Genomic DNA, 26,478 nt, shown 5'->3' with positions numbered 1-26,478 from the left:
CCTCCCCACCCGCAGCCCCCGCGCTGGCCGCCGGCATGAAGACCGAAGAGGCTCCGTCCTGCCTGCAGCAGGCAACGCCGGTCCTGGGCTTTGGTGAGTGCGGGGAGACCGGGAACGGGTACCGTGCACCGGGGAGTGGGCACCGGGGAGACCCTCAGCCCCCCCCAGCCCGGGCTGCTAAGGCAGCATCCGTGGCTGGCTGCTCCATCCTCATCCTCCCTGGGCTGTTCCGGGGGGTCTCGGCGTGTCCCCAAGTTGCGGCGGGACCAGCCGGCCCTGCCCGTGCTGCCCGTTTTCCCCCAACCCGTATGATCCCATCTGGCATCAGCGGCGTTCCCAGCTTCTCTGCCGTGTTTATTCCCCGCTCGGGAAGGAGAATCCTTCCTCCTCCGGATTGTCGGGGTGACCAGGGGAGAGGGAGCACCCCCCACCTCGCTCAGCCTGGCTTTGTGGTTTGCCAATTTGGAGGCAGCAAAAACCACGGCAAGATGTTGGCACGCCGCTAAATGCCATCTTGCAACCCCAAAGCAGCTGCGGCTCCGTGGGCTGAGGTTGTCCGTAACAGCAGACAGTACCGGCGTGTAGCAAGGCACAAGGCACGGAGCCCAGAAGGGACGGGAACGCCACAAGCATCCATCCCTCGTCTGCCCCGACCTCCTGGATAAGCCCCTTCGGAGCCTTGGTTTATCCCGGTCCTTTGCTGATTTTAGGGAGCATCCCGTGCAGGGCCAGGCTGCGGTCGCGTGGCCCTCGATCATCCCAGCCACGCGCGATAGCTGGCTTCGCTGACCCGAATTTTCAATTACAGCGAGGATATCTGCCCCCGAGACCCGGTGGGGGGTTCACGTGCCGTGGGAGGGCCTGGAGGTGGGGGGGTTAATTCGGGATAATACCAAGATGAGGCACCCAAGCTGCCTCCTCTCCGTGTGGATGCTGGGCTCGCCAGGTCATGTCCCCCTCAGTGTCCCTTTTCCCCGTCTCAGAGAGCCACAACGCGGTGGATTGGGATTCTTCTTCGTTAACATATTTGCGGGTCCAAACTTGCGTTTTTATCAGTCTGATTGTCTTTAGGGCAGCGTAAGGCAGAAATCTCCTTTACTTTCAGTTTTGCCCCTTTCTCCCGGACTGGCTGTGGGGGGATTCAGGCAAGCTGAGTTTTCCCTAGATTTTTCACATCCCCTCTTCCCCCTGGAGCTCAGTATCACTCGCTCGTCTCCCATAGTGTTACGGCATCACCGTGTTCGTGGCCTTGTGCTGAGCAAGATGCAGCTCTAACTTATTGCTGGGCAGTAACCTCTGCTCTGGGCCCTGCCCGTACGTCCCGGACCACAACGCAGGCAGGCAGCAGGCAGGATTCTGCTGCTTCCCACCACCCCGAATCCCTGGCATCCTCCTGCCTGCTCGCTGAGTGAGACGGAGGGACAAACATCCCTGGGGCTGAAGTTTTGTGTCTCTCCCTTCTGGACTGATCCCACATTCCCGGAGCTCCCTGGCGATTTAACTAGCTGCTCTCAGACTAATTTCCTATTAGGTTATTCCCTGGTTCTCCCCCCCAAATTAAAGAGGAGTTGGAGTTTTTCAGTCCCAGACGCCTCTAACCCACTGGAGGTTTGGCTGGTCCCGCGGTGACATGCAGCCCATGGGGTCAAAGTCAAGAAGGGTGAAAATATTTGACTCCAGAAGTTAATAACAAAGGAAAAAGTGAGAAGTGGAGGCTCAACGTGGGATAAATATCCACGGAGAACCTCGGCACGTGCCCACAGCCCCTGGGATGTGGTTGCTTATTGCCTTGGCCACCCACGCTGCCCCCCTGGCATTACAGAGCTGCACCATTATAGCTCCTGTGCTGCTGCTCCAGCACCACCAGCAGCACGGCAGACATTCATTTTTCCGCTTCTTGGGCTAAAAATCCTCATTTCCGCTCTGATCTGCTGGATCCCAATCTGCAGGAGGGCTCTCAGGGTCTGGTCACCTCCAGGTGATGCTGCCACGCGATTTCCAGGTCCCAGCATTTAATTAATGAGCTGTGCCGGGACTCAGCTTGCCGCAACGTCCGGCATTGCCCAGGCACGTGGCTGCAGGCTCAGCTGGCTGCGATGCCGACTGGGATGCTGGAGATGCAGGACCCAAAGCCAAGCATCGCAATGAAGTGGGGCAGAAGCTGCTTTCGCATGAGACGCCCCCATTTTTGGCTGCACAGAAAGCCCAAATTAGCCAAATTTACTCCCTGCAAACGGTCCCTCCTGTGTTGGTGTAACAACAGCAGCACCCTTCAAGGCAGAGAGTGTTTGCCATGGTTTCAAATGGTTTCAGGACTTTGGGAAAGCACCTGTAGCTAAAATTGGACAGAAAAAGTGTTCCTGCTGGTGGATACTTTCTGACTGCCCGCATTTTGCCTCCACCGTGGCGGTCCTGCCTGGTCCATGCTCCATTCCTCCATCTCCCTACCACCAATTGGAGCCTGCTGGGTCCAAGGAGCCAGAAATCAAGTTGCTGACGGGCTGATTCAGGGTCCTGGCCAGGATGATCAGCAGAGGACTGTGGTCAGGTGTAAGGGCTGCTTCCCAGAGCCTGCGAAATAAGATCTGCAGGGCTGGGAAAGTCTCTGCATGTTCCTGGAGAAGCAGAAAAATCCCCTTTTGCTGGAGATGCTGCTGTGTCAGGGCTCCTCTGCGTCTCCCAGCCTTGCGCAGAGGCACACGGGTCTCTACCGAAATCTGTCTCCTGCCATTTGCCATGGCTACTTGTTGGCTTGGACTCCTTGCCCTGGGATGGTGCCCAAAATAGGGCTGGACTTAGTGTTTCCCCTCAAACCCCCGTTCCTCCAAGGTGCAGCAGAAGACCTTGGTTGCCCTCGGCAGCTCGCTGCCTTTTAAAAGAGCCGTAAGCTTCATCCATGGGATGCTATCATCTCTCCGAGCCTTCGACGGGGCTTGGGCATGTGTTACCCCAGGACCTACAGGCTTACAGGAAGATAAAAGCATTGAGAAGCTGGAGAGGACAGAGATAAGTGCTCGTAAAACCCAAAGAGCTTGGTGGGGTGGAGGTTGTGGACATTGGAGAGGGTGCCGCTGCCTGGCTCAGCCTGCAACCCAGACCCAGTGCACCAGATAATGTATTTATTACTGACTCCTTTACCTTGAAGTTATCATGACAAAGCGTTTGAAGAGCGGCCATAGATTTACATGTTGATAACACTCAGGAGGAAAAAAAAAGAAAAGCTCTGGAGACTTTTTAAGCAGCTCATAGCACCAAATCTGGCGTGAAACTGGACGAAATTCAGACGCAGGTCTGTCTCTGACCTGGACCAAGGTTTCCAACAAGCTCGGCACCCACAGCCTCCTGTCAAGACACACATACATTTGCTCTCTGGTTCCTAAATGTGTGTTCTCCACGTCCTCTGTGATTTATACAGTGCCAGAGCTGCAGGCTTGGGGTTCACCAGGAATTTACCACCTGCAGCGAAACCCAGAACCTGCTGCTTTCACAGACCCAACTTTGATATTTATTTTCAAGGTTGTCACAGAAAACTCCATGCCGAGCTTCCCTTCTCCCTCTCCTACAGTAACACCATGTGGCTTTAAAGAACAAAAAGCAAAAAACAGTGGTAGATAATTGTAAGGAGTTATGCAAGGCTAAGCATCCCTCCCCCCCAAAAAAGCAGACACTATTACTGCAGGACATGATCCCCCCCCCCCAGCAAGGGAAAACTCCTTCTCACGCCATCTTTTCCCTGCTACCCAGGTTCAGACTCCAAAATGCGGGAGGTGTGCGCCGGCTGCGACACCCCCATCTCCGACCGGTTCCTTTTGCGAGTCAATGAGCGTTCCTGGCACGAAGGCTGCGTGAAATGTGCCGTCTGCCTGCAGCCGCTCTCTGGGACCTGCTACTGTCGCAACCGGCAGCTCTACTGCAAGCACGACTATGAGAAGTAAGTGCCCTCCGGTTATTTTCTCTGATTTTTCCTTCCCTCTCGGCTCTGTTTTGATTGCGTTGGAGGCAGGGTGGTTTCAATCAGGAGGTGGGCTTCTGGAAGGGTGGGTTGGGAAACGGCACCGTGGTGTCGGTGTCATGTGGGCTGGCGAGGACTAGGTGAGATGATAAGGACCACGGAGGTGTCCTGCAAAGAGATGCTGTCCGAATAGAGGGACAGGAGTGTTTAGCTTTGATTTAATGTGGCAACATGGCAGGGATGAAGAGGAAGAAGGGATGAGCTGTTGGTTGAAGAGGCAGAAAGGATGACCTGTTGGCTGTTGGGATGCTTTTTCAAGAAATGAGAATTGCCCAGGAGATGATGACAACCCCCAGCTCCATGCCTTGTCCTTCTGGGATGTGCAGGCCAGCAGATTTAACCTGAGGAGCTTTGCTTTGCAGCGAAGTTCCTACTCATGGGATGAAGAACAGATCAGACAAGGACAGGAGCGGGCACGCTGTCCCCTAACCATGATGCTGGGAGCTGCTAGCAAGTGCTCTTTGGTGCAAGGGAGCCCATGGCTGTGGTTATGCCGCGTGGCTGAGCCTGTCTTTGCCACGGCCAGGGTGCTGGGCTCTGCTCTGCTCAGGGTGGCAATCCTGTGCCTTCAGGAGGGTCAACACCACCAAATATTTAGAATGGAATGGAATGGAATGGAATGGGAATAGAATGGAACAGGAACAGAACAGAACAGAACAGAACAGAATAGAATAGAATATTTCAGCTGGAAGGGACCTACAACCATCATCTAGTTCCACTTCATTTGCTTTTGAACACCTTGCTAGGGCTTCCAGGAGAAGACGGGGCTGTCGCGCTCCTCTGCTTGTTGTTTAAGTTTAATTGGGTATCAGATGAGGTGTTTTGAGTGTTAGTGAATCCAGACAGAGCTGAACAGAGGGAAGCGGCCAACAGAGCTGGAGGGGCTGAAGGCATATTGTAAGTGGAAAGCTGGCTTGCGGTGGTGCGATATGGAAGGAGACATCCCTAAAATGAAAGCGTGGCAGGTACCTGGAGGGGCTGTAGGACAGCTGGGGAGCAGCTGCCCTCTGTATCGCTCTGGGCTGCGTGATTTGATAAAATATAGCCATTGGTGTGTGTGAAATCCTGGGAAAAATCAGGTTTTTAGGTTTATCCCAAACTCAGCCTTGTCTGCAAAACTCAAAGAGCAGCATCTCCCACAGCACTGGAGATACCTCCCTGAATTTCGGCAGCGCCCGAGCTGGTGGCGTGGTCGCACCTTGCCCCAGCACTAAAGCAGTGAAGGGTTTTTTTGCCTTTAGTGGTCATAAATGCACTTTTATTAACAAAGCAGCTCAGGTGCTTCTGTTAGCATTGGGAGGTGAACATGGGATGGAAAAATCTCCTCTCTCTGCCCCTGCCTGGCTCTGTGGCCACAGGCAAATCCTTTCCCCTTCACTCTGAACCTCTCCGATTGAAAACTGGAGCCTTCACCCTTTGCTTTCCTTCAAACGCTGGTGATGTCCTTTTCCAAGGGGCATCGGGAAGCCCAGGGAGCCTGTGCGTCCCCATTTTTTGCAGTCTGGAAGTGTTTTGAAGCAGAACAGTCACTGGAAATGAGTCTGGGAGGACAGGGAAAGGGGCTGCCCTTTAATTACAGCCTTGTGTTCCCAATTCTGCCTTCCCCTGGGAGACACAGTGAGCCCCACGTGGCATTTTTTAGGGGGGTGATGTGGCACAAGAAGCCACTCGTATCCCCTAAGGCTGATCCCTGACCCTGACAGCTCTGAGCCGGACCGGTGATAGCCCGTCTGCTGGCCACCCCCTTTCCTTCAGCATCTCAGGAACAAGCGATAAGCTGGAAGAGCCCAAAGGGAGTGCAGGATCTGCCCCTCTGAGCAGGACTGCGAATGATGAACCAGCACCGTGGCCTCCTGTCTGGATGCACCAAGCAAGTGGCATCGCTCCATAGAGCCGGGGCAGGGTCGATCCTGCTAGAGGTTATCTCTCGGCACGGAGCGCTTTGATCATGGCTGTAAAAAAATGGAGCTGCTTCCACGCTGGTTGCTGGCTCCATCCACCTTGCAGCAGGGCAGGGGATGGCTCGAAGGCAAGGGATGGCTCAAAGGCTGCTCCTTTTCCTTTTGCCTCTGGCAAGAGAGCTAAATAACCACAGTGACACTCCAGCAAACTTCAGATACATCGGAAAACGCCGTGAGCTTCTCCCTCCCCGGGATAGGGAGCTCCTCGGAGCTCAGCAGCTCCCTGCCATCGCTGCTGGTCACCGCAGCTGCTGGCAATGCCATTAATGCCATGGCACCAGGCACCGAGAAGACGGTCTGGGCTCAGTCGGTGGCTCATGCCAACGGTGATGCTTCCTCAGTTCTCCTCTTCTGCCGAATAAGCATCTCCTGTGGGCACAACACAAACTGCTTCCACACGCTCCCTCCCAGTTCATCCCTCCCGTGCCAAGAATTCCACTGAAATATTAGGGGGGAAACAGTGCTGCTGCCCGGAAAGCCCGTGTCTGGCTGTGACTTCCCGAGGCTGGTGCCGCTGGGAAGAGCTGGTGACACGCATACATCCAAGGATGCCGGGAAGATGCTCCATCAATTCCCTGAAGTTTGGCAGCATCCTCTAAAGACTTAATGGTCCAATCTTATCTTCCCTGTGCTTCATAAAGGAGAGCGCAGCCTCCTCCCGGCCACTGACGCAAGCGCTTGGCAGCGATGGGAATGGTAATAAAAATACCAGGGCTTGCCCACTTCCCCATGGAGGCTGGGAGAGGCAGGGACAAGGAGCTGGGCAGGTGCAGCCACAGCTTGACGTGGAAGGGGAGGACAGGCTGCATGAGCAAGGCGGCACCCACACCATCCCGGCAAAGGGTGAGGGTCCCAGGACGCTTTGAAGCAAAGGAGGTGGACGGCCGTAAGGTCTTGGCTTCGGCTGCTGTGCAGGTAGACAGGAGCCAGGTGCTGGAGTGGGTTTGAGCACTGTGGTTAAGAGTAACCAGATAAAAACGCGTTTGCAAAACCAGTCTGTAAGGAGCACCATCTCCTCCTCCAGGCAGTCAGGTGCCTGACCCCGAGGCCAATGACGGCATTTCCACCTGGAAAGACCTCAGCCTCCAACATTGCTTTTTTGCTATTGAATTTTGGGCAGGGTAGCATGGCCATGCTGTTTTTCCTAGCGCCGTGCTGCAGGCAGCTGCAGCTGCAGGGCTGCAGACCCCTGGCACAGTCTGCTCCATCCCACTTCTGTGATGATCCAAAGTATCTCGGCCAGCTTCAAAAACACCCCTTAGGGCCTGCAGCTCCTTAAAAGCTTTCAAAAGTTGGTGCTTCAGGCACTTTTGAAGGCATCTCCGCACAGCACCTTTGTGCTTCCAGCATGGGAATTTCCAGGGAGGCAAACTCTCAGTCCTCCTGTTTGGAAATCTTGTCCCCCAGAGTATTCATTCTTGGCCTTGACTTTCCAAAGTTCGTGGTTTTGGCCAGCGATGAATCCCAGACTGCACAATCCAGTGTCGCCCTGGGCTGCGGCGTAGACCAGGGCTTGCAGCGTGGTGACCTGGAGGGGAGACCCATCTGGCATTTATTCCTTCTCATGTGAAACTGCGCAATAAGAGGAAAATGCTTTAATGGAGAGATAAGCCAGCAGCTGCAGCTGAACGTGGGGGAAGGAACGGACTGTTGATCTAGAGATGAAATGTTAAGCCTGAAGATGGATGTTGTTCTGCAGTCCCTATCATATAAAACCACAATCTGAAGGCTTTTGTGAAACTCTCCTCTTCCCCTTTTGCCTGGGGCCCAGCCAGCTCTCCTGTGCTTTGCTCAGGCACCTGCCCTGTAAATCCAGCTCCGGGCAGCTCGTGTAAATGCAATGGCTCAGAAGAAGCGGGGGGAGGAAGGAAAAATACTCCTGAACGATGATAGAGTGGCTGCAACGGCCGGGTCCTGGGCGCCTTGTTTACTTTGAAGTTTGTTTTGTGGAATGACAGGCGATGTGGGGGCTGCCGGGGAGCTGTCAAGAGGGATCTGAACCGCAGCCTTGCGCTGGCAGCCTTCCCCCTCTCCTCCACACTCTCCTTTTGCCCATGTGGAGATGATTTGCTCGTCCTCTGTAGAGATACGGGGTGAACTCGGCTCGAACCTGACTTGCAGCTTCTCCATTGCCGAGCGGCTGCCGGCACGTGACCGGCACAGCTGAGCACAGACCGAGTCCTCCGAGTGCCCTCACGGTCCCCGGTCTTTGCCTGAATCACCATGGTTTCTCCATCTGGCTGTAGAAGCGAGAGGGTTGAGGAGGGCTTGACCAGCACATCCCAGCCATCGGCTCTGCCTGCATCCATTTTGGGGTCCTCTCGGAGCTATTCTCATCCTTGCTGGGTGAGACGTGCAGAACCTAGCGCTGCACTTAAAGTCAAGATAATATTCCTAGCCATCACGGTTTTGAAAGCCCACGAAAGGGTGGCCGAGGTTTAGGGAGATCCTTCTGAACCGAGAGCAGCTCATTTGCCTTTTGAAACCCACCACAGATAACTTCAGCTACCCCTGCGTGTCGAGCAGGGATGTTCAGAGAGCAGAGATCGGAAACTTGGGCTCCAAGCCCAGGGTGTTGGGTGCATGGCTGCCAAATTGGTATTTTGGTACCCTGGAGTGACATCCAGCATCGTCCTTTTGGGACCTTTAACCACTTTGGCCAATTTTCTGGGCTGTGCAGATTAGGAAAAGCCCAGGAGAGAGGCGAGTGCTGGGATACAAATGGAGTTGCCTGAGAAATGGGAAATAGGAGCTGACTTTTTTCATCGGGTGGAATAAGCAGGTTAAAGATGCGGGCTCAGACGACGGCTGGGATGAGGAGGAAGGGTAGAGGGTTCCGAAAGTCTGTTGTGCGTCCAGAGAAGCAGCGTGGTGCAGCCAAGGAGTAGCCAGCAGCCCTGCTCCTCCCTGGGGAAGAGGCAGGGAGCGAGGCAGTGACCCTCCCTGCCGGAATATCGGGGCCTGACCCAGACCGAGCACCTTGGCAACTGTTCTGAGCAAGCTGGTTAATGTTTAAAAACCATGTGGGAGGGCTCCCCTGCGAGGAAAGATCTCCTGGGTAGGAGAAGCCGGGACAAGAGTTGGACAAGAGTGAGCCCAGGCACTGTGTGCAAACCCTATTGCATTCCAGGAGCAGGAGTCAGGCCTTAAAAATGATGAAATTGGTGTTGGAACCGGAAGGATTTGGTTCATTGTTTTTTCTTGTGGTGGGGTGTTTTTTTGGCTTTTAAGTACAAAAGCTTCTCCTCCCCCCTTGCTGCACTTGGGACATTCATAGTCAGCTCAGAAATTATCAGAGCGCTTCCTAGGCATGAGGACATCAAAAAACGGTGCTTTAGATGTATTTATAACCCAAAAAACAGGGACTCGAGGACAAAACAGCACCAAAACATGATGGTTTGCAAGAGCTGATGAGAGCTACGACTCTTAAAGCCCGCCCAGCCTTGCTTTACCAAGCGCGGCCGCTCCTGACTGTGCTGGGCATCCCAATCCTCTTGCTCTGAAGGCAGCGGGCAGGGACCCATCCTGCTGCCCCGCTCGGCCATGGGCAGCTTGTCCCTCTGCTGAGCAACGGGGTCCGCCCCCCCCCCCCCAAGTCTTCTCCTGGCCCTCCCTCTCCGTCAGGCTGGCGAGAGGTAATGAAAAGTGACGGTGCTCTGAAAAGTGAGCAAATAAATGAGATAATGAGCACCCTTGACAAGGCAGTGATGAATGGAGCCCGCGTGCCCGGCTAACAGACCCTGCGGGTCCCACCACGAGTAGCACAATGGGAGACCAGGGGACGAAGGAGGTGGGAAGGAATTGCAACTCCTTCCAGCTCCTCTGGGCTGGGTGATGGGACCGAGTCCGGACGCCCTTTGATAGCACCCATTGCTGGTCCTCCGAGGAGCATCCACAGCTGTTATCCTGAGATCCTTTGCTCCTCCAAGCTGGGGAGGTCACTGCAGCCATCCCTGCTCCATGGGTGAGGACCAGTGGGACCTCAGTAGTGCAGAAATTGGGCAGCTTGAACCTGGGAAAGACCCCGATGTCCTGTTTTTAGGACAGCCCTGGTGGGTTTGCGGCTTTATATCTCTGCTGGACACGGCGTGACCGCTGCCGGGGAGCAGGACAGGTCCCCCAAAGCTTCGGTGAACAACCCAATCACAAAAGCTCGTGCCTTTTTCCCCATCCCAAATATTTCCTCCTTCCTCGTTGGGTGGGTGGTTGAGCCCTGTCTCCCACTGAGAGCAAAGCCCGTCTGATGATTAATGACGTTAATTACACAAAGCTATTCCTACCCCAGTTCTCACTGTTCCCTTGCATTGGTTTGTTCACAGGGCCCAGGAAATTAAACACTAACTCTATAATCGCTGCAAAATGAAAGAAATATGCAGATGCGCCTTGAGCGTGATTAAGAAACCAGCCACCACGTGCTGTCTGTTCCCCATCGCTGTTGGATTGTTTTTCTAACGGGGGGAATACATGGGGGAGGAAGAACTTTTTTTTGTGGGCGGCACATTATTTTCCTAGTTTAATTAAATGTAATTTACTTTGATAGATACTCTTTCTCTTTTGGGCTGGTTTTTTCCTTCCATGTTTTGCGTCCCATGGCTTTGAGCCTCTCCTGGACCCCATGTCACCAACTTTCACGCTATTACTGGGCAGAGTTTTCTTAAGCACCCAGCTCCTGGAGCCCTGTGACCATAGTCTAATATCAGCTGTGCCTGCCTGTAAAAATAATTTGCTTTCTCTTCTGATGAGGAAAAGGAAAATATGAACCCCCAAAGACTTAGATATCAAAGTAAACAACCATAATTTAAGGTATCGTCTCCCCCCAAGCAGAGGACACAGATGTACCTTAACAATCGAGCGGTTGTAAATGTTTTGGATCCTCGGCGCTTCCAGTGAAAGACGTCTCTCATCCCTTTCAGGCTGCAGGTGACTTTACGGGCATGAAGCGGATGCCGAGGATGCTGGTACCTGGGGCTGGGGAGGTGGACATGGTCCGGCGGGCAAGCAGTCTCAGAGCAGCAGAGGGTTCGACAGCCTGCTCTTCAGGGCTGAGCTTATTAACGTGGCGCTGATAGACGTGCTACAGCTCTACTTCCCCGTGCCCACAGCCTCGCAGAATCACTCGCAGAGCTCCCCAAGCCAGCTCTAGGGTTGGCCATGGGTTGCTGGGCTGGGGAAGGAGGAGGGAATTTTCGCTCAGGTCAGCGGTGGCTGGAAGGGCGAGGGTTTGCGCTGGAGACAGCACCAGGCTCTGTTCCAACAGCATGGCTGGCAGTATTTCCCCAGGATTAATTCAGTTTAGACGCAGCACAACTCCAGTTGGGCTTGGGGGTTCCCGCCCTGAAAGAACTGGTGTCTGGGCGAGTGAGTGGTGATCACGGCAAGGCTGGGCTGGCAGGCAAGGAGCAGGGTTAGAGCTCTGGGTGCTGATGCTATTCTCATCCCGGCACCTCTGCGTCCCTCTCGGTGCCCGGAGGACCGCTTGCCCTTTGCAGCAGCGGGGTCTGGATGTTACCTGCACGCACTGAGCACTGCAACAGGAAAGCCGACGCGCCGCTCCGTCCACTTTCCCAGTGCCACCTCCTAAAGCAGAACACCGGGAAGGGTTCTGGGACAGAAACTTACGGTTTGGAAGGCGCCGAAGGGTTGGAGACTGTACCATGCTCCTGCTTCTGGACGCAGCATCTCTCTCAGTCCAGGACCAGGGACCACAAGAGGGCAGCCGCGAAGGCAAAGGTGCCAGAAATAAACTCCTGAGAGCCAGTTTCCAGCAGTGCCAGGGGCTGCGAGGCTGGGAAGAGGCAGGCAGGCAGGCAGGCAGGCGGGCAGGAGCTGTTCCCATGCAGCACAAGCATCCTGACAAGTAAAGGGGAGCCCTGAACTGTTCATGCTTTAAGAAACCAGTTTTCTCCCGGGCTAGGAGATTCCTGGAGTGTGGCAAGGGGAGCGCAGACCCTGTTCTTCTCTCTTATAGACAGTGGTGGTTTAGAGAGGATCCGCCAGAAGGTATTTACAGGCACTCGGTCTTTGCACTAACATGCAGAGCCCATGGCTGGTGTGAGTGATCGCAAGGATTTAAGGGAAAGTGAAATATTTATGAAACATAGAGGTGCTACTGTCCCTGTGTTATCACGTTTCTTTTATTTCTGAACTTGGCTAACACTGCAAGTGCAGCACTTACAATCTATCACCCAGTTTCTTCATCCTCTATTTCCTTCTTTCAGAAGCCTGTGTGAAACCAGACGCTAAAGAAACAAGGGTGACAGCTGGCAATGTTGAATGAGTCTTGGTGTCACACACCACCCTGAAAATGAGATCCTCCGATCTGTCCTCCCAGTCATCTGGGAGGGCTTAAGTTGCTCTTTCTCTCTTGTTTCTCCCAAGGTATTTTCCTACCTTCTGCTTCCCAATCCTCCTTCTCTTTCCCTCTGCTGTTTCTGCTCACCAATCGTCTCTAGAGTCCCAGTAGTTCCATGCCTCCTGTGTTGCTAACACGCTGCTGGAGAATGTGGCCCCTTCTTTCCTAGCTGTTGCACAAATTGAATTATAAGCCAGATCCATAATCTGCTTCCAGCTTTCATTTCCCTCTCCCCCTTAATGCAATTAAGCTTAAATATGGTTAATTACAGTTTATCCTAAGTATCTTGGTGGCAGCTTCACACATCTTTGACTGCTCGCGCAGTTTTTTTCCATTATTGGGGTCTTGCTGATATAGCCGCTGTAATATCAGAGCCGGTCAGCCTTGCACAGAGAAGCAGCATCCCAAATCCCTTTCCTGATTCCTGGATGTGGTTTTGCTGGTGCCAGGAGAAAGGTGAAACTAGAAAGAAGCTTGGCCTGTATAAAAAAAGATGCACAAGTTTAATTAACAATATGCTTTTAAACTGGTTACATTAATCCCCAAAAGCAGTGTAATTCACTTTCAGTGCTACGGTAAATTTAGGGCCACAGTTTAAGCAGAGAAATGAGCAGCCACGCAGCACTGCAACCGGTTCATGAGCTTCGGCGTGACCATGCAGCCTTTGCTAGGCTATTGCCAAAATGGAAGCTACCTCATTAATCTAGACTTGGGTTTAAACCAATAATCCCAGTTCGTCTTGGAAGTGCAGTAAAGCTACCACGCTACCTTTGGATCACAGTCCGCTCACGTACAACTTTCTAGTGGCTTTGTGGACTAGGAGAGTCTACGCTGCAGTTTGTGACCTGGTCCTTGAGGCTTCGGCTTGCTTTTTTTGGATCTTCATTTCTTTCTTCTCACAACTTTTAACTTCCCTTCTCTTTATTCCTACCACCTCCATCCCACGTCAGGCTGGTCTGTACATGGAGATCTCCCTCACTGTTAAGTCAGCCAGTTTCTTGAGTTAAACAGGTGGGCTCCTATTAAGCAACAGCTTAACAGTTTTCACCGCTTAAAAACTCTCTTTAGATTTTTAAAATCTGGGTTATGTTTAACCGGTATCTGCCTTAAGAGCATCCACACAGAGGGATTCAGAAGCTGACTGCGCTAGCTTGGCGTGCTCTCCGTAGTAGATCACTCATGAAAGCAACTTTACATTCAGTTTTTTTCCCTAAGGTTGGTGTTAGCAGAAGGGTACCTTTTCTCTTCTCGATCCTTAATGCAGGCTTAGTTTTTTACTGAAATAGTGTCCTGGCCACCTCTTGGGCCACAGCTGTTTTGTGGGAGCATTTTAATTCTTTCTAAAATGATTCCTGCTTGAAAGGACTTTAAAGGACTTATTCTCAACCCTTGCAGTGAGGATGCTCTGTTATTCGTGAGCCACAATGGGAACCACGGCACAGAAAGGATGTGCCCAGAGCTATCCAAAAAGTCTAGCAGGGCACAGACAGGGACTACAGTTTCTAATTGCCAAGTGCCTTTCTCCAGCTTGTCACCTGCCCAATTCAGCCCCAGGGCGCGGACCTGTGCAACCCTTCGGATGGTACCGGAGGCATTTTGCCAGGAAAGTTGGCTCTAGTCGCCACGTTAGGATGGGATGGAGCAAAGTGTCACTCCTGGTGCAGGCAGCAGCCCTGCCCAGCCACGGTACCCCATTACCGCTGCGTGCTACCAAATCGTCCCCCGTGCCACTGCACGCCCCCTTCCTCAATTAAAACAGAGAGAAGAGGGAGAGAGCGCAGAGTTTAATTTAAATCACATCTCCCAAGCTTGTTCTTTTCTCAATCAATATTGCTTTTTACATCATATCTAATCTCTTCCCCCCCCAAAGTAAAATTTAATTAAATAATTCTAATGAATGTTTAATGATGTTCTTTTGTCATTATTAAATCTGTAATAAAAGTGTCTGCAGCCCTTCTACCTCCCTCCCCCTCACTTCCCCCATTAATACCCCCACCGCCAGCCCTCCCTCTCCCGTGCACACACTGTCCTGCTGTCTCTCTTTTTCCCTGCCTTCCCCCCTCTCGCTGTGACAACGCCAGCATTCAGACCTGCAAACAGGAAATGAGAAAAGGAGAAACAGGATATTGAGTTTGGATACTATCTGGATCGGTAATATCACCCCTAGCTACTAAGCGAAGGAACCCTTCTCCTGCCAGGCATACTAATGGAGATGCGGAGGCTTCCCGGAGCCATGCAATAAGGCAGGACAAAATCAATATGAATTGATAACTCCCAACTTTAAACCCGCGGACCTGGAGCGAGTTTTTGGGTTGTGCCTTGTTGAGTGGAGAGCGGGGAAAGCAAGAGGAGAGAGAAAGGAGCTGAGGGTTCCCTTCTCAGGGGACAGCGGGAAGGTGCTGTCGCGGTGATACAGGGACCAGAAACTTTATTTCTTCCCAGAGAGGAGGAATCCCCATAGAGATGCAGTTCCCATTTTTTTGAACCAGGGATTGGAGCTTCCTAAGAGCTCGGCGTGGAGTAAGAGCCAGCTTGAGTCCGAAAGTGGGGCAGCTTGCCAAGGCACTCCACCAGCTCTCTGCACTTGGAAGAGAAAATCATTTCAAAAAGACAAGGGCAATGCCATTCTCTAGGCAGGCGGGCAGAGGTGGCTGGCTTGGGGCAGGACCCACCTCCTCTATCCCTAGCAAGAGGCTTTGCTCTGTTGTTCCTGACAGTTTGCAGAGTATCCTTTCAAAAGCACCAAGTGCAGGACCCCACAAGTGCTTCTGCATTACAGCTGGAACTTTGCATGGGATCCAGAGAAATAAATGCTGCACCTGCTCACTGCAGCTCTGTGCGTCCCGCAGTCTGCTGGGCCCGTCCCCGCTCAGCTCAGGGTAGGATTCCCACAGTCTCCTGTTGGAAATATTCAAAAAAGCATTTAGAGTATACTCTAAAGAGCGTAAAACCAAACTAGTTCCAGTCCAGGGCAGGTCTGTAGAGATTCAACAGCTGAATCCCACCTTCCTACAGCTCAGAGACAGCCTAATGCGGGATTAAAGCGGAGCAGGCACATTTTTGCCTCTGCTTTGCAGAGGTGAGGGTGATTGCAGAAGCTGAATCCCCCTCCGCCACACTGCCCCAGCGACAGAGAGTATTTTCGGCGTAGGTGAGCTCTTGCAGGGCTGTGAGCGCGAGGCAGCTCGGATGTTAAATGGGGTGTTAGCAGCAAGAAGTGAAGGGCAGGAGGGAACCGCTCAAGGTACACGTACTGCTGTCATCCCTCTGTTCTGGATGTGTTTGGAAGGAGTCTGCTCATTTTCCTCCTCGGAAGCAGCGGTTAATGCTGGCTCCCGTCGAGAGTCACGATACCTGACAAGCGTGGTCCTGCCATGCTCGTTCCATCACCGCAGAAGTCCCCTGCCCAGGTTTGGGAAGGGCTGCACGCTGTGAGCTGCCCCTCCAGAAAAGAAAGCACCTGCGGTACAGAGACAGGTAAAACCAATTTTTGGGACCCGTTTTTCCCAGCCGCTGAGCTCTGCCTGCAGGGAACGGCTGCGGGGTGCAGAGGGGAACGGTTTTGGGAAAGGGGGGGACATGCTTGCAAAAGCAAATGGCCCCCTTTTCCCACTGTGCTTTAGCCAGTAGCACCGTCCCTCCCACCTCTCCTTCACCTGACAGAGACACAATCCCTCCTTGGCAATAGTCAGGAAAAAGGAGGCAAGAGGGGGGGCAAAAAAAAAAAACCCACAACCCACATTTTTTGTTAGCATTCAGCAGTGATATGACAGGCACCCTATGAATTCTGGGAGATTTTAATAAAGAAGACAGGCCTGTGAAATTTAATAAAAGAGTTCATCAGATTATATGGTGATGGCTCAGTGCCACCGTGCTGGCAGTAATATCCTCGCAGTGGGGGGTTTAACCCCTTGAGGGACAGAGCAGCAGTACTGTATTAAATCTTTCAGTAGCATTTCACTCGTGTCACTTTAATATTTATGAATCTCTCTGGCTCTGGGAACCTCTTTGGTGTTGTTTTGCTTTTCTGTTTTGCTTGTGGTTTAGCTTTTCGGCAGAGGTAGTGGTTGGGTTTTGTTTGGTGGTTTTTTTCAGCATCAGTTTTCATCGCTGACATGAGCAGAATCAAGCTGGGGAGCAGAGCTTGTAACACCTCTTACCTTCTGGGTGGATGCCAAGGGCATTTACAGGGTCCAGCCAAGCAGGACCACACTTACGAGATGCAGGTTTTTTGGTTACTTTTTATAACCGAGCGCAATTACATTAAATGCTGCTCCTGGTGCTAGATGCAAAACTCTGGGGAGATCTCTTTGCTGCATGCTCTGTCCCAAAAATCCATCTGTTCTACATGACCATGGCGCTGCCCTCATCCTTGTATTTCCAGCGATGGATAGAGAAGGTCGGGTCTTTCCCTCTGTGCGACTATGAAGATGCAACAGCAATAGTGCCACGGTGGCTCTTCGACTCCTACCCCATCCTTCTGCCTTTTAATGAAACATTTAAGTGAGATGACTAACACCTGTTATTTTAAATTTGTTTTTTCCGCTCCTCGGGGGTGAACTTTGCATGCAGTTTGGCTTTGGTAAGCTTTCATTTCGGAAGACTTCTTTTCTGGTGTACATGCTCACATTAGAGGAGGTTTGAGTATGTTTGAGTCTTGGCCATTTCTGACAAGAGGCACAATAACATAATTACACAATTACAAAGTTCCTTTCTGGGGGTAAATCTATTCACATAAGCCGCAAAGGGCTTTGCAGGGAACGGAGAGCAAAGGTAACTGTTGCCCCCGAATTACTCCTTCTCTCTCTGACCCAAACGGTGCTGGAAGAAGTCAGAAACTAAGCAGAAGGAAATTTTTTTCCCCTTAATCCCCTGGTGCCACTCTGTATCGCTGAATTGGGGGAAATGGCTGTTGCAGTAGGGAATGAAAGAGCATATTGTGCTGGCGCTGCCTCCTCGTTTCCCTTGTGCGTCCCCTTCCCCATCACGCCCTTAGCCCCCAGCCCGAAATCTGGAAAGAGGCTTTGCAAGTTCCACTTCAATATTTCAGACGGCTACAATGGATTTTGCAGCTCAATGTTAAGTAAACAGACCTTGCTTAAGCCTGGACTGCTTCATTTTGACTAAACCCTAACTAAATAAGCTCGTTCCATGAAGCACAGGCCTCGCAGCTTATTCCTTGCTTCATTAACACCTTTTAATCCCATCGAGACAATCATATGCCCCCCAAATTACCCTTCCCAGGCCTGGGTCAGCATCTTCTCTGTGCCATGATGGGTCAGAGAGGTTCTCAAATAACTTGCTGCTCAGCTCATCCCCATCCGAAGAGCCGGGAGCTGGGCTGACGCTTCTCCTCCAGAGCCATCGGCAGCGACAAGGGGTGCTCTGCAAGGATTAACAGGGAGTTAGGCGTTGGGGTGTTTTACCAGTACTAAAGTCTGATAAATGAAGTCCACAAAATGCCTGAAAAGATGTAGAAAGATCTCAGAGCTCCTCAGCTGTGTGCAAAAGACGGGCAGATGCACATGGTCGCTTTGCTGTGATGCCTCTTCCTGCTGTTCCACACTTTGAAACTTTACTGAACTTCTTGGGCGGAAATTAATCACATGCTGGGCCCTCCCCGACTGCTTTGTTATTAAAAGAAAAGAAAATTGTTAATGGCAAAAAAGAGACAGTCGAGCTGTAAGTAGGGTGAGGGTATCAAATAAAGGAATTGTTTTTCACCGAGGATATAACTCCTTGCTACAGGGACCAAGATTTCAGCAAGCATCAAGATGTTGGGCATTACCCTAGTGTCCAGGCATAAAAGAGAAATAGAGAAATAGCGTTGGGACTTTCGGGGCACTGCTGCCCATGCTTCTTTCTATAGCTCAGCCTTTTCTGCAGATGTGCCAGCGGTGCGGCCCCAGAGCTGGCCTCAAATACCTCCCAGCAGGAAGAGTGTGGGCAGCCGGAGAATTTGGCCTCCAGCCCAGCATCAAAGCTCTCTTAAGATACTGCGTATCTTCATCCTCGCTCGGGTGACGCGTGCTGTCTCCGAGTTGGCAAATGGTACAGATGCACTTGCCCTCTATCAGTTCTTCTGCCCACAACGCCGCTTCTCTTGCCTTGAGTGTCCGTCAGCATGAAGAACTGGCTGCCAAAAATGGTCCCTGTAGCCCCAAGCCTCTCTCACCATGCTGACTTGTGAGTAACCGTTCTGCTTGCTCCAGAGCTGCCTTCTTTGCAATTCCCAAAGACGTTCCCACTTATAAGCCCATCTGCCCTCCTGCTACTGACACTTTCTCCATCAAGGTGAGCCCTCCCCTGGCAGGCAAATCAAATTCCATCATTTGCAAAGGCAATTAATTTGAGGCAAGCTGGTAAGAAGGACGTGGGATATGTACCTGTGTGAATGCACCTGCCTCTGCTTGCTGGATGGTTTCTGAACATTCCCAGGAATAAAAGCTGATAGCCTTAACACACCTCCCGTAGGGAAATCTTAACCAGAAATCAAACTCAGCTGGGATTCTGGGGAGACAAGGGCGCTGGGTAAGGACATGGGGAGACTTGGTCAAAATACAAGTGGAGGCACGTGGACTAGGAGGCTTAGGCAGCATAAGGGTCTTTCCAAAAAAATGTGGGATATAGTTGTCATGAGTTACAGGCACTTAGAAATGGTCCTGATGCTGCCACCAAGGCTCTTCTCTTCTCTGGGAGCACGCAGAGATCTCGCTCGTGTCACTGCAGTTTCTAAATGCACTTTTCATTATGAACCTGGGAACCCGCTTATTTTTCGGACCGTCCCTCAGCGTAGTTTCTGCAGGCAGCCACTTCTAGACATGGTGTAGCCGCGTCCGCAGCTCAGGCTCCCAAGCCTCCTTGTAACCCACTGCCAGCAACGGAGATGTATTTTGTTCCTATGGCAACCCAAACAATATTACCTTGACTTAAACGGATTCAGGCAATATTAAAACCAGCCTCTTTAGGAATTCTTGGTGTTGGAGGGGCTGAGAATTTTAATTTTGTGTAATGCGAGCTGACACCGTGTTTATGAGCTGCTTGCTGAATGTTTTCTTCAATTAGTACAAAGCAGAGCGGATTTGTTTTCGGGGCTTAGCTGGGAGATGGGAGGGTGCGGGCCTTGCGATGCCAAAAGCATTATTGAGTTACACTGCAGCAACAGCGCTTCCCTCACCTGATAGCTGCAAAAAAGCCCTTTTCATGGAAATCTGGCACATGACAGCATCTTTAAATAAGGCTTGCTAACTGCCTCGTCCCAACAGCAGCGGGAGGAATCGGCTCGGTGCCTTGCAGGTGAATAGGTCTCCTTTCCCAGCTCTGACATCTGTTTCCACGTTTCCTTTTTCTGCTCCATCCCTCTCGCTATCAGCCTGCCCGCAGTTAGAAGCACATCACGCTCAAAGCTTTCCTCTACCTGCCTTGGCTAAGCAATATTCTGGATGTTTTCCTCAAGCAACCAGTGATATCACTGAGGTTAGAAATATAAAAGGACCCAGGGAATGCTCCAGTATCTATATGGATAAAAATAATGAAGAAAACACAAGTGTGAAACAAGATAGGGAGTTTTCCATCAGGGTTTTCCTAAACTATCCTGTTCCACAATGGGAGTCAGGTCAGGATATTGAAGTAAAGCTTCTGTTTGTCAGGTCTATGTTCTAATGTGTCTGCCCCTGGATTTGGGGCTCGGGGGTGGAACCAGCTTGGCCGGGGTGTGTTACAGGAGAAAACCGGTCTCTGAAAGAAACGGCAAGACCAGATGGGAGCTTGGGACTAGCTTGTCTCCAAGTCAAATTATATTTGTGTCACTAGATTCAGCTACACGACAGCATATAGCGAAGCCAGGCAGATCTTTCTTTGGGGACAGTAATTCTCCCAGCCAAGGTGCAAAAAAAAGTCGGTACTCACTTTTAAACGAGTTGTTTAAATTATAAGGGACAGAAACCTGGAAAGAATAGTTTGATTACCTGAATTGGCGTAACTACTCCTAACTGGTTCTCAAGAAGATAAAGACATGACAAAGTTTAGTTGCTGAGCATGGAATAAAGTAAGATTCAAATTGGAAGAAAGGAATGAGGAGCTAGTTAGCCTCTGGAACCTCTTCCGAATGGATACAGACAGATCCTCCTTCACCTGGAGCCTCCAGACTGCAACTGGCTGGCCTTCGCTGTACATCCAGCACCAGCAAACAGGTGGGAATTCCTGGGCAAGATTCTCTGGGTTGCAATGAACGTGGGGTCAGACTACATCACCATTATCTTCCGGCTGGGCTTAAAGTCCAGGAACATTAATAACTTAATGTTTAGTAATATGTCATATGTTCCTGATGGATTGCAGATCGCCGTGATCTTGGACTGGCTCTGCTGTTGGTTCTTTTTTATTCTTTTACTATTTCACTTCTGCTGTAACAGAAGGATGTTGGTGTTAGAAAGGGACAGATTTGGACTCAGCCCAGATTCGGACTGGGATTGTGCCTAGAACACGCTCAGTTTGCTCCTTTGTTAAGACAGTGAGAGGTTCTGGTTAAAAGGCTACTCTTCACTCCCAGCTTTTCCAACTAAAATTCGATTATTATTTTTCAAGTGTGAATTACAGAAAGACAAAGAGGAAGAGGGGAGAGAAAGAGAGACAGGGAGGGAGAGAGGAACATGCATGCAAACACACTCACACAAAGGAGAGAGAAATCCCACACCATTCCAGTTGGAATGTCCCAGACACTTCAGCCGAAAGCCACCGCACAGCACAAATCCATGGTGGTATTTGGAAGGGATGAGCCCACCCCTGTAAGCCTCTTCATCCTGCTCCACAGAGTTTGCCAGGAGGATTAACCCAGTCTTGTTCTCAATCCCAGTTTATGAGTTCCCTGCTGGTGGGGAAGATCCTGTGTGTTTAAACAACAGCCTAATTAATCCCTATTTTATTACTTTCTCTTGTCAAGTGGCTAAATAGAAGCTGTCAGCCGGCAGCCACCACCGCTCACATTTGTTTAGATCCCAAATTACTTCATCAGAACCATCTGCTCTGTACGTGGGGTGCTCAGCAGTTGTTTATTTCTCTCTCTGGACATGGTGTGGGGCACAAACAGCCTCCCCCGTGGGACTCCCTCTCGTAAGGCTCCTCCAGGCCCTGGGGACAGTCCTGGAGGGGTCCATAAAGTCCTCTCGCTAGGAGCAACCTAACAAAGCCAGGCAGTGAACAGCCCTAGAGAGGAAGAGGAGACACAGAGCTCTGTCCTGTTGGGCCAGGCAAGTTCGTGTTCCTCCCTGGGGCTATGGAAGGTCAGAAAGTCCCAAAACCCAGCTGGGATGTACGCTTCTTGCTGGGATGTGCTAGCACAGCTCCAAACATCCATCCCCCTTCTTCCCTTGGCTTCCTGGGCCTCAGCCCAGGGCTGATCTTCCCTGCCCAAGTGTCTAACCGCTGGGACCTTCTTTGCAGGTTGTTCCAGACCAAGTGCAGCAGCTGCTTGAAGGCGATCGCCCCCTCCGAGCTCATCATGCGGGTGCTGGAGAACGTCTACCACGTTCACTGCTTCTACTGTTGCGAGTGCGAGCGGCGCCTGCAGCGGGGAGACGAGTTTGTGCTCAAGGAAGGACAGCTGCTGTGCCGCAGTGACTATGAGAAGGAGAAGGAGATGCTGAGCGCTATCAGCCCGGCACCCACCGAGTCCGGTGAGGGGCTGGGGCTGGGACCGTGCTGAGGGTGGGGAAGCAGGGTGAACCTCGTAGAGGGCAGGTACCGCTTAGTCCCTAATTAACTGTGGGGAAAGCTCCAGAGGGAGGAGGTGTAGGTAGGAGGAGGTTGCAGCATCTTTTCCCCTTGGTGATAGGCAGCCAAGGGTGTACCAGGCTGTCGAGATCTACTCGGCTGATCTGGAGAGGTTTGGGTGGGCAGATCTGAGACATTACGGAATGGACAATACGGGGCCAGGCTGGCCCATCAGCACCGTCTCTGAATTGACAGTGTTCCCCTGAGCCACAGCTCAGTCCGTGAGCTTTCCTGGCTTCACTCTGTGCTTCTGCTCTAAATCGCACCTTGAAAGGGGCAAAACTCTGACAAGTTTCTCTGAATCCTTCCTCTGGGAGATGGTCCGGAAAGGCCACTCTCTGCTGAATCACCGCCACTGATCTTGCGTTGCAGTGAAAAGCGAGGACGAAGACGGCAGCCACTCGCACAGCAAAGGCAGTGAGGAGAGCAAAGACCACAAGCGCTCCAAGCGCCCACGCACCATCCTTACCACGCAGCAGCGACGGGCGTTCAAGGCTTCGTTTGAGGTTTCCTCAAAGCCTTGCAGAAAGGTATAAGGAGGCCACTCAGTACTACTGCTGGCTGGGATCCTTTAAGTGCAACTTAAGTTCTGATTCAGCTCTCTGGGTTTTGTGGGCAGGTGAGAGAGACCCTGGCAGCTGAGACGGGCTTGACTGTGCGGGTGGTACAGGTCTGGTTCCAGAACCAAAGAGCCAAGGTGAGTGGCGGTTCCCGTGCCACAGCTGGGTTCTGCATACCGGTGGGATAGCACACACGCTCGTTCAATTAAAAGGAAACGTAGAATAGCCTAGAAAAAGAAAAAACAGTTAGAAGAACAGAAGAACAGCTATGCAGGACCAAACCACAGGTCCACCTAGTCCTACAACATGTTTCTGGTAGTAGCAAAAGCTTGAAGAGAAATACAAAAATCGATTAATTATAGGTGTTTGCAGGGCTTAGCATTTTTCACATTGGGGTTTTTTTTGATTACTCTTTTTCTACTTGCTTTTTACCCCTCACTATAGAAAGACTAGAAGGATTTCCTGCTTCTTTCTTCTAGAAGTTGAAGCATTTCTAATTTTGCAGAATTTAAAGGGTGAAAACGGAAAACACGTGGCTTTGAAAACCTCGCTTTATAGTAAAACAAAGCCCTTTGGTTTTTAAACTGCAAATGGCATCTCCCACAAAGATAATACAGCCTTTTCTGTCAGCCCCGTTTCTCACATGGGGACGACTGCAGAGAACATTGACTGCAGAGGAGTCACCCAGTGGAGTCCGAGCAGGGTTGTATCATGGCAGCGCTCGGTCTCCGTGAAAGGCAGGCGGCAGTTGTCCACTGCTGTGTTAAACGCAACCCCCTCCCCTCTCAGTCAGAACCTCAAATCCGGGGTCTCTGTCTCCTTGCAGATGAAGAAGATCGCTCGCAGGCAACAACAACAGCAGCAGCAACAGCAGGAGCAAGACCAGTTGGGCAACCCTCGCTTAGGGACGGGGAGAGGGACCGGTCGCAACAGCAGGCAGAGCAACGATGATAGCGAAGGTGAGGAGCCGCCGCGCACGGTGACAGCTCTGGGGGCTGCAGGCTGGGATGGAGGGGATTGACTTGGATGTATTTGAGAGAGAACGCACACAGGAAGAGATTAGCAAAAAGCACGCAGATTGTAACTGAATTGCTATGTACAAGCTGGAATAACTAGGTGACGTTCAGCAAGACTCGTGGGTACCCGTGACACAGCACGTATCTCCTCTTTTTGAGAAGACAACGGGTTTTTTTCCTGTGCACGTACGCACAGAGCCGAGTACCGTGTGGTTGCGGGTCCAGAGTTAGGCCACCAAATACCGCTGCAGCAATGTAAATAACGTTTTCGCGACAGTGCTCTGCCCCACCACATGCTGCGCACCCTTTGCTTCAACCCGTCCCGCTGGTTATGTCTTTAGACGGCGCGAGCGTTCACGGCCTGGATGGGCTCATGGTCCCCTACCCCAGGATCCCCCAGCAGCAGCTGCTGCCCTTGGATCAGAACGGCTACAGCACGGATTTGTACAGACAAGGGCTGACGCCGCCCCAGCTGCCAGGAGACCATCTGCACCCCTACGGTAGGAGAATGGCGTGGAGATTGTCCCGTCTCTGCATCAGAGCTGCACGTAGCAGTCCAAGCCACGAAAAGCCAACTCCGCCGCGACTGCTGAAGAAGCCAGTGGCAGCGAGCGCTCCACGGGGCTTGGGCTTTGTGCTGAGCCTTTCTCAGAAGTTTGGTGAGGGCAGAGCCTCAGGCTGAGCTCTGCTAGGGACCAGGGAGCGAGGCTGGGGGTCTTCCCTCCATCCAGTGTGAAATATTTGGGTGAGGGAGGAAAGAGTTACCCCTAAAGCTGGTCCTGGGGGGGGGGGCTCACCTCCTACCAGCCCTGCTGACCATTGCTCCAGGTGTAACGTGGTCCTGCTGCCACCCTTTCTCCGTGCTGCATGCAGCTCCCCACGAGACACACTCCCGCCACATTCACACCCATTCCCTTTTCCTTCCTCTTCTAGACTCAGAGGGAGTTTTTCACGATATGGACAGTGACAGCATCAGCCACCTGGGAGACTGCCTGCTGTCAACGGCCGAAGCCAACCTCCTCCAAGCCCGCGTGGGCAACCCCATTGACCGACTCTACTCCATGCAGAGCTCCTACTTCACGTCCTGACCATAGAAAAGCTCCCAACTCTTCACGAGTATCTCGGATGGATGCTGCTTCAAATTCAGAACGGGGGTGAGGGAGAAGAAACAAGACTGAGACCTTCAGAGACATTCCTTGAGCACTGCACAACGGAGGAGGCAACTCGGTCCGCCACACATATAAGCACTAATTCATGGAGACCTTTCACAGCCTGAAGGACTTTCGATCACCTCTCTCCTTTTTTCTAGCCACGAGTAGATCGATGGTATGATGTTGTTTAGCTGTAACTTTAGCAGTTTGTCCAGTGTTTAAGCTTTTGAGCATTATGTCCTGCAAACAAAGACTGGCCGAGCTAACCAGAGCTGTCCCTAGAAGTAGGAGATGCCCTTCCCACAAGAACTCAGTTTATTTAAGTCTTGGTTGCAGCTGAGCTGCTCGCTGTGCTGTTTTGCCTCATTTCCCAATCTGGATGCAGACTTCATGGGACAAGATTAATTTTCCACAGTAAAAGCCAAGGTCCTGAGGCATCTCTAAGGGATGCCACTGCTGCTTCAGAGATTTTCTGTGTGGTTGTCGATCAGTTGGCCCAGTTTTTTAACGTTTGACATTTCAGAAACACACAGCAGTTTGGCCCCTGATTGAAACGACTATGCTCTCTATCTGCTACAAGAAAGAACGGAATATTAATCCTCTGGCATGTTCCCCTGCCAAGTCACTTAACTTCCAGAGGCTACGTTTGGTTTTCACTTCGAGGGCAACCCAGGGGTGACATCAGGACTCGGCCAAAAGAAAAGCATGTCTCCGCTGTGGATAGAAGGGAATAATCCATTTTCTCCGTCCATCATCATGCCATGAGGCAGGCGAGTTAGGAGAAGCAGGTGGGCACCAATGTGTGTACCCACAAAAAAGGGCAAGAAAGAGAGAGCAGAGAATGGAAGTCTGAATTATTACCAAAGGGAAATTCTTTATTCTCCTGCCTAGGACCCAAGTCTGGGATTTTGTTCTTTATATACGTGAAGGATAGCCGGTATTCCTGGAAAGGTCAGGTTTTCCCATGAGCCTGCTTACAGCATGCCAGCTGAAGGAATACGGTCCTCCAGAACTAACCTTCCCTTGTCTATTTGAACTGAACAACTGGCAGACAACTCCAAAAGGAAATAATGACTTATTTTTAAATCTTGCATCTCCAGAGTTGTGAGTCTAGCAGTGCAACCCAAGAACCTGGCTGACTGATGTTTCTGCATGTGGTGTTTTACCTCTAAGCCTCCACAGGCTTGTCAGTCTGATTTTAAAGGTGTGTAGCCTCTCAAATGAGGGGGGGGGGGAGAAAGAAAAGAAAAAGAAAAAAAACCCAAAGAAATGGCTAATTTTTGTTGCCTGCAGTTATGGAGGAAGATTCCCAGGAACTAAAAAATCCTGGATTTGGGGATGAAAGGAGATGCACTCCTGACACATTCTGCTTTTTATCAGGAATTTTTCACCTTCTCAACTACTTACAGAGAACTGACAGAAAGAATGACGTGTAGCGGAACCACAACCCTTACAAAGATCACTCCACCGTTGCTTCACCTTTAATAAAGCTGTGTGAACGTGACACGTGCTGATGTGCAGTCACTTCCCGTTGTGTTTACAGTGCCAGGTTCTGTAGCGGGACTTGCCTTTGCTCTCAGTATCAGACAATGCCTCTCCCCAGAAGGCAGTTGTGTACATAGTTTACAGACACTTTGACATTTCTTTTTATGAGGGAA

General features: G+C 51.5%; 1 protein-coding gene across 1 annotated transcript; it reads left to right on the top strand.

Moving 5' to 3' along the window:
* The first annotated feature begins 35 nt into the window (after positions 1 to 35).
* Positions 36 to 24,757, top strand: LOC104832598 (LIM homeobox transcription factor 1-alpha-like). The gene is made up of 8 exons (XM_010568854.1): positions 36 to 93; positions 3,751 to 3,931; positions 21,764 to 21,996; positions 22,466 to 22,623; positions 22,713 to 22,790; positions 23,480 to 23,612; positions 24,011 to 24,169; positions 24,603 to 24,757. Exons 1-8 carry the CDS (start codon positions 36 to 38, stop codon positions 24,755 to 24,757), a joined length of 1,155 nt encoding a protein of 384 aa, XP_010567156.1.
* Positions 24,758 to 26,478: the final 1,721 nt, after the last annotated feature.

This window comes from Haliaeetus leucocephalus, unplaced genomic scaffold (genome assembly GCF_000737465.1).
Source record: "Haliaeetus leucocephalus isolate CR32 unplaced genomic scaffold, Haliaeetus_leucocephalus-4.0 Scaffold260, whole genome shotgun sequence".
In the NCBI taxonomy this organism is placed as follows: Eukaryota; Metazoa; Chordata; class Aves; order Accipitriformes; family Accipitridae; genus Haliaeetus; species Haliaeetus leucocephalus.
Note: the sequence above shows the minus strand (reverse complement) of the source record. Positions and strands in the feature narration are given on the sequence as shown.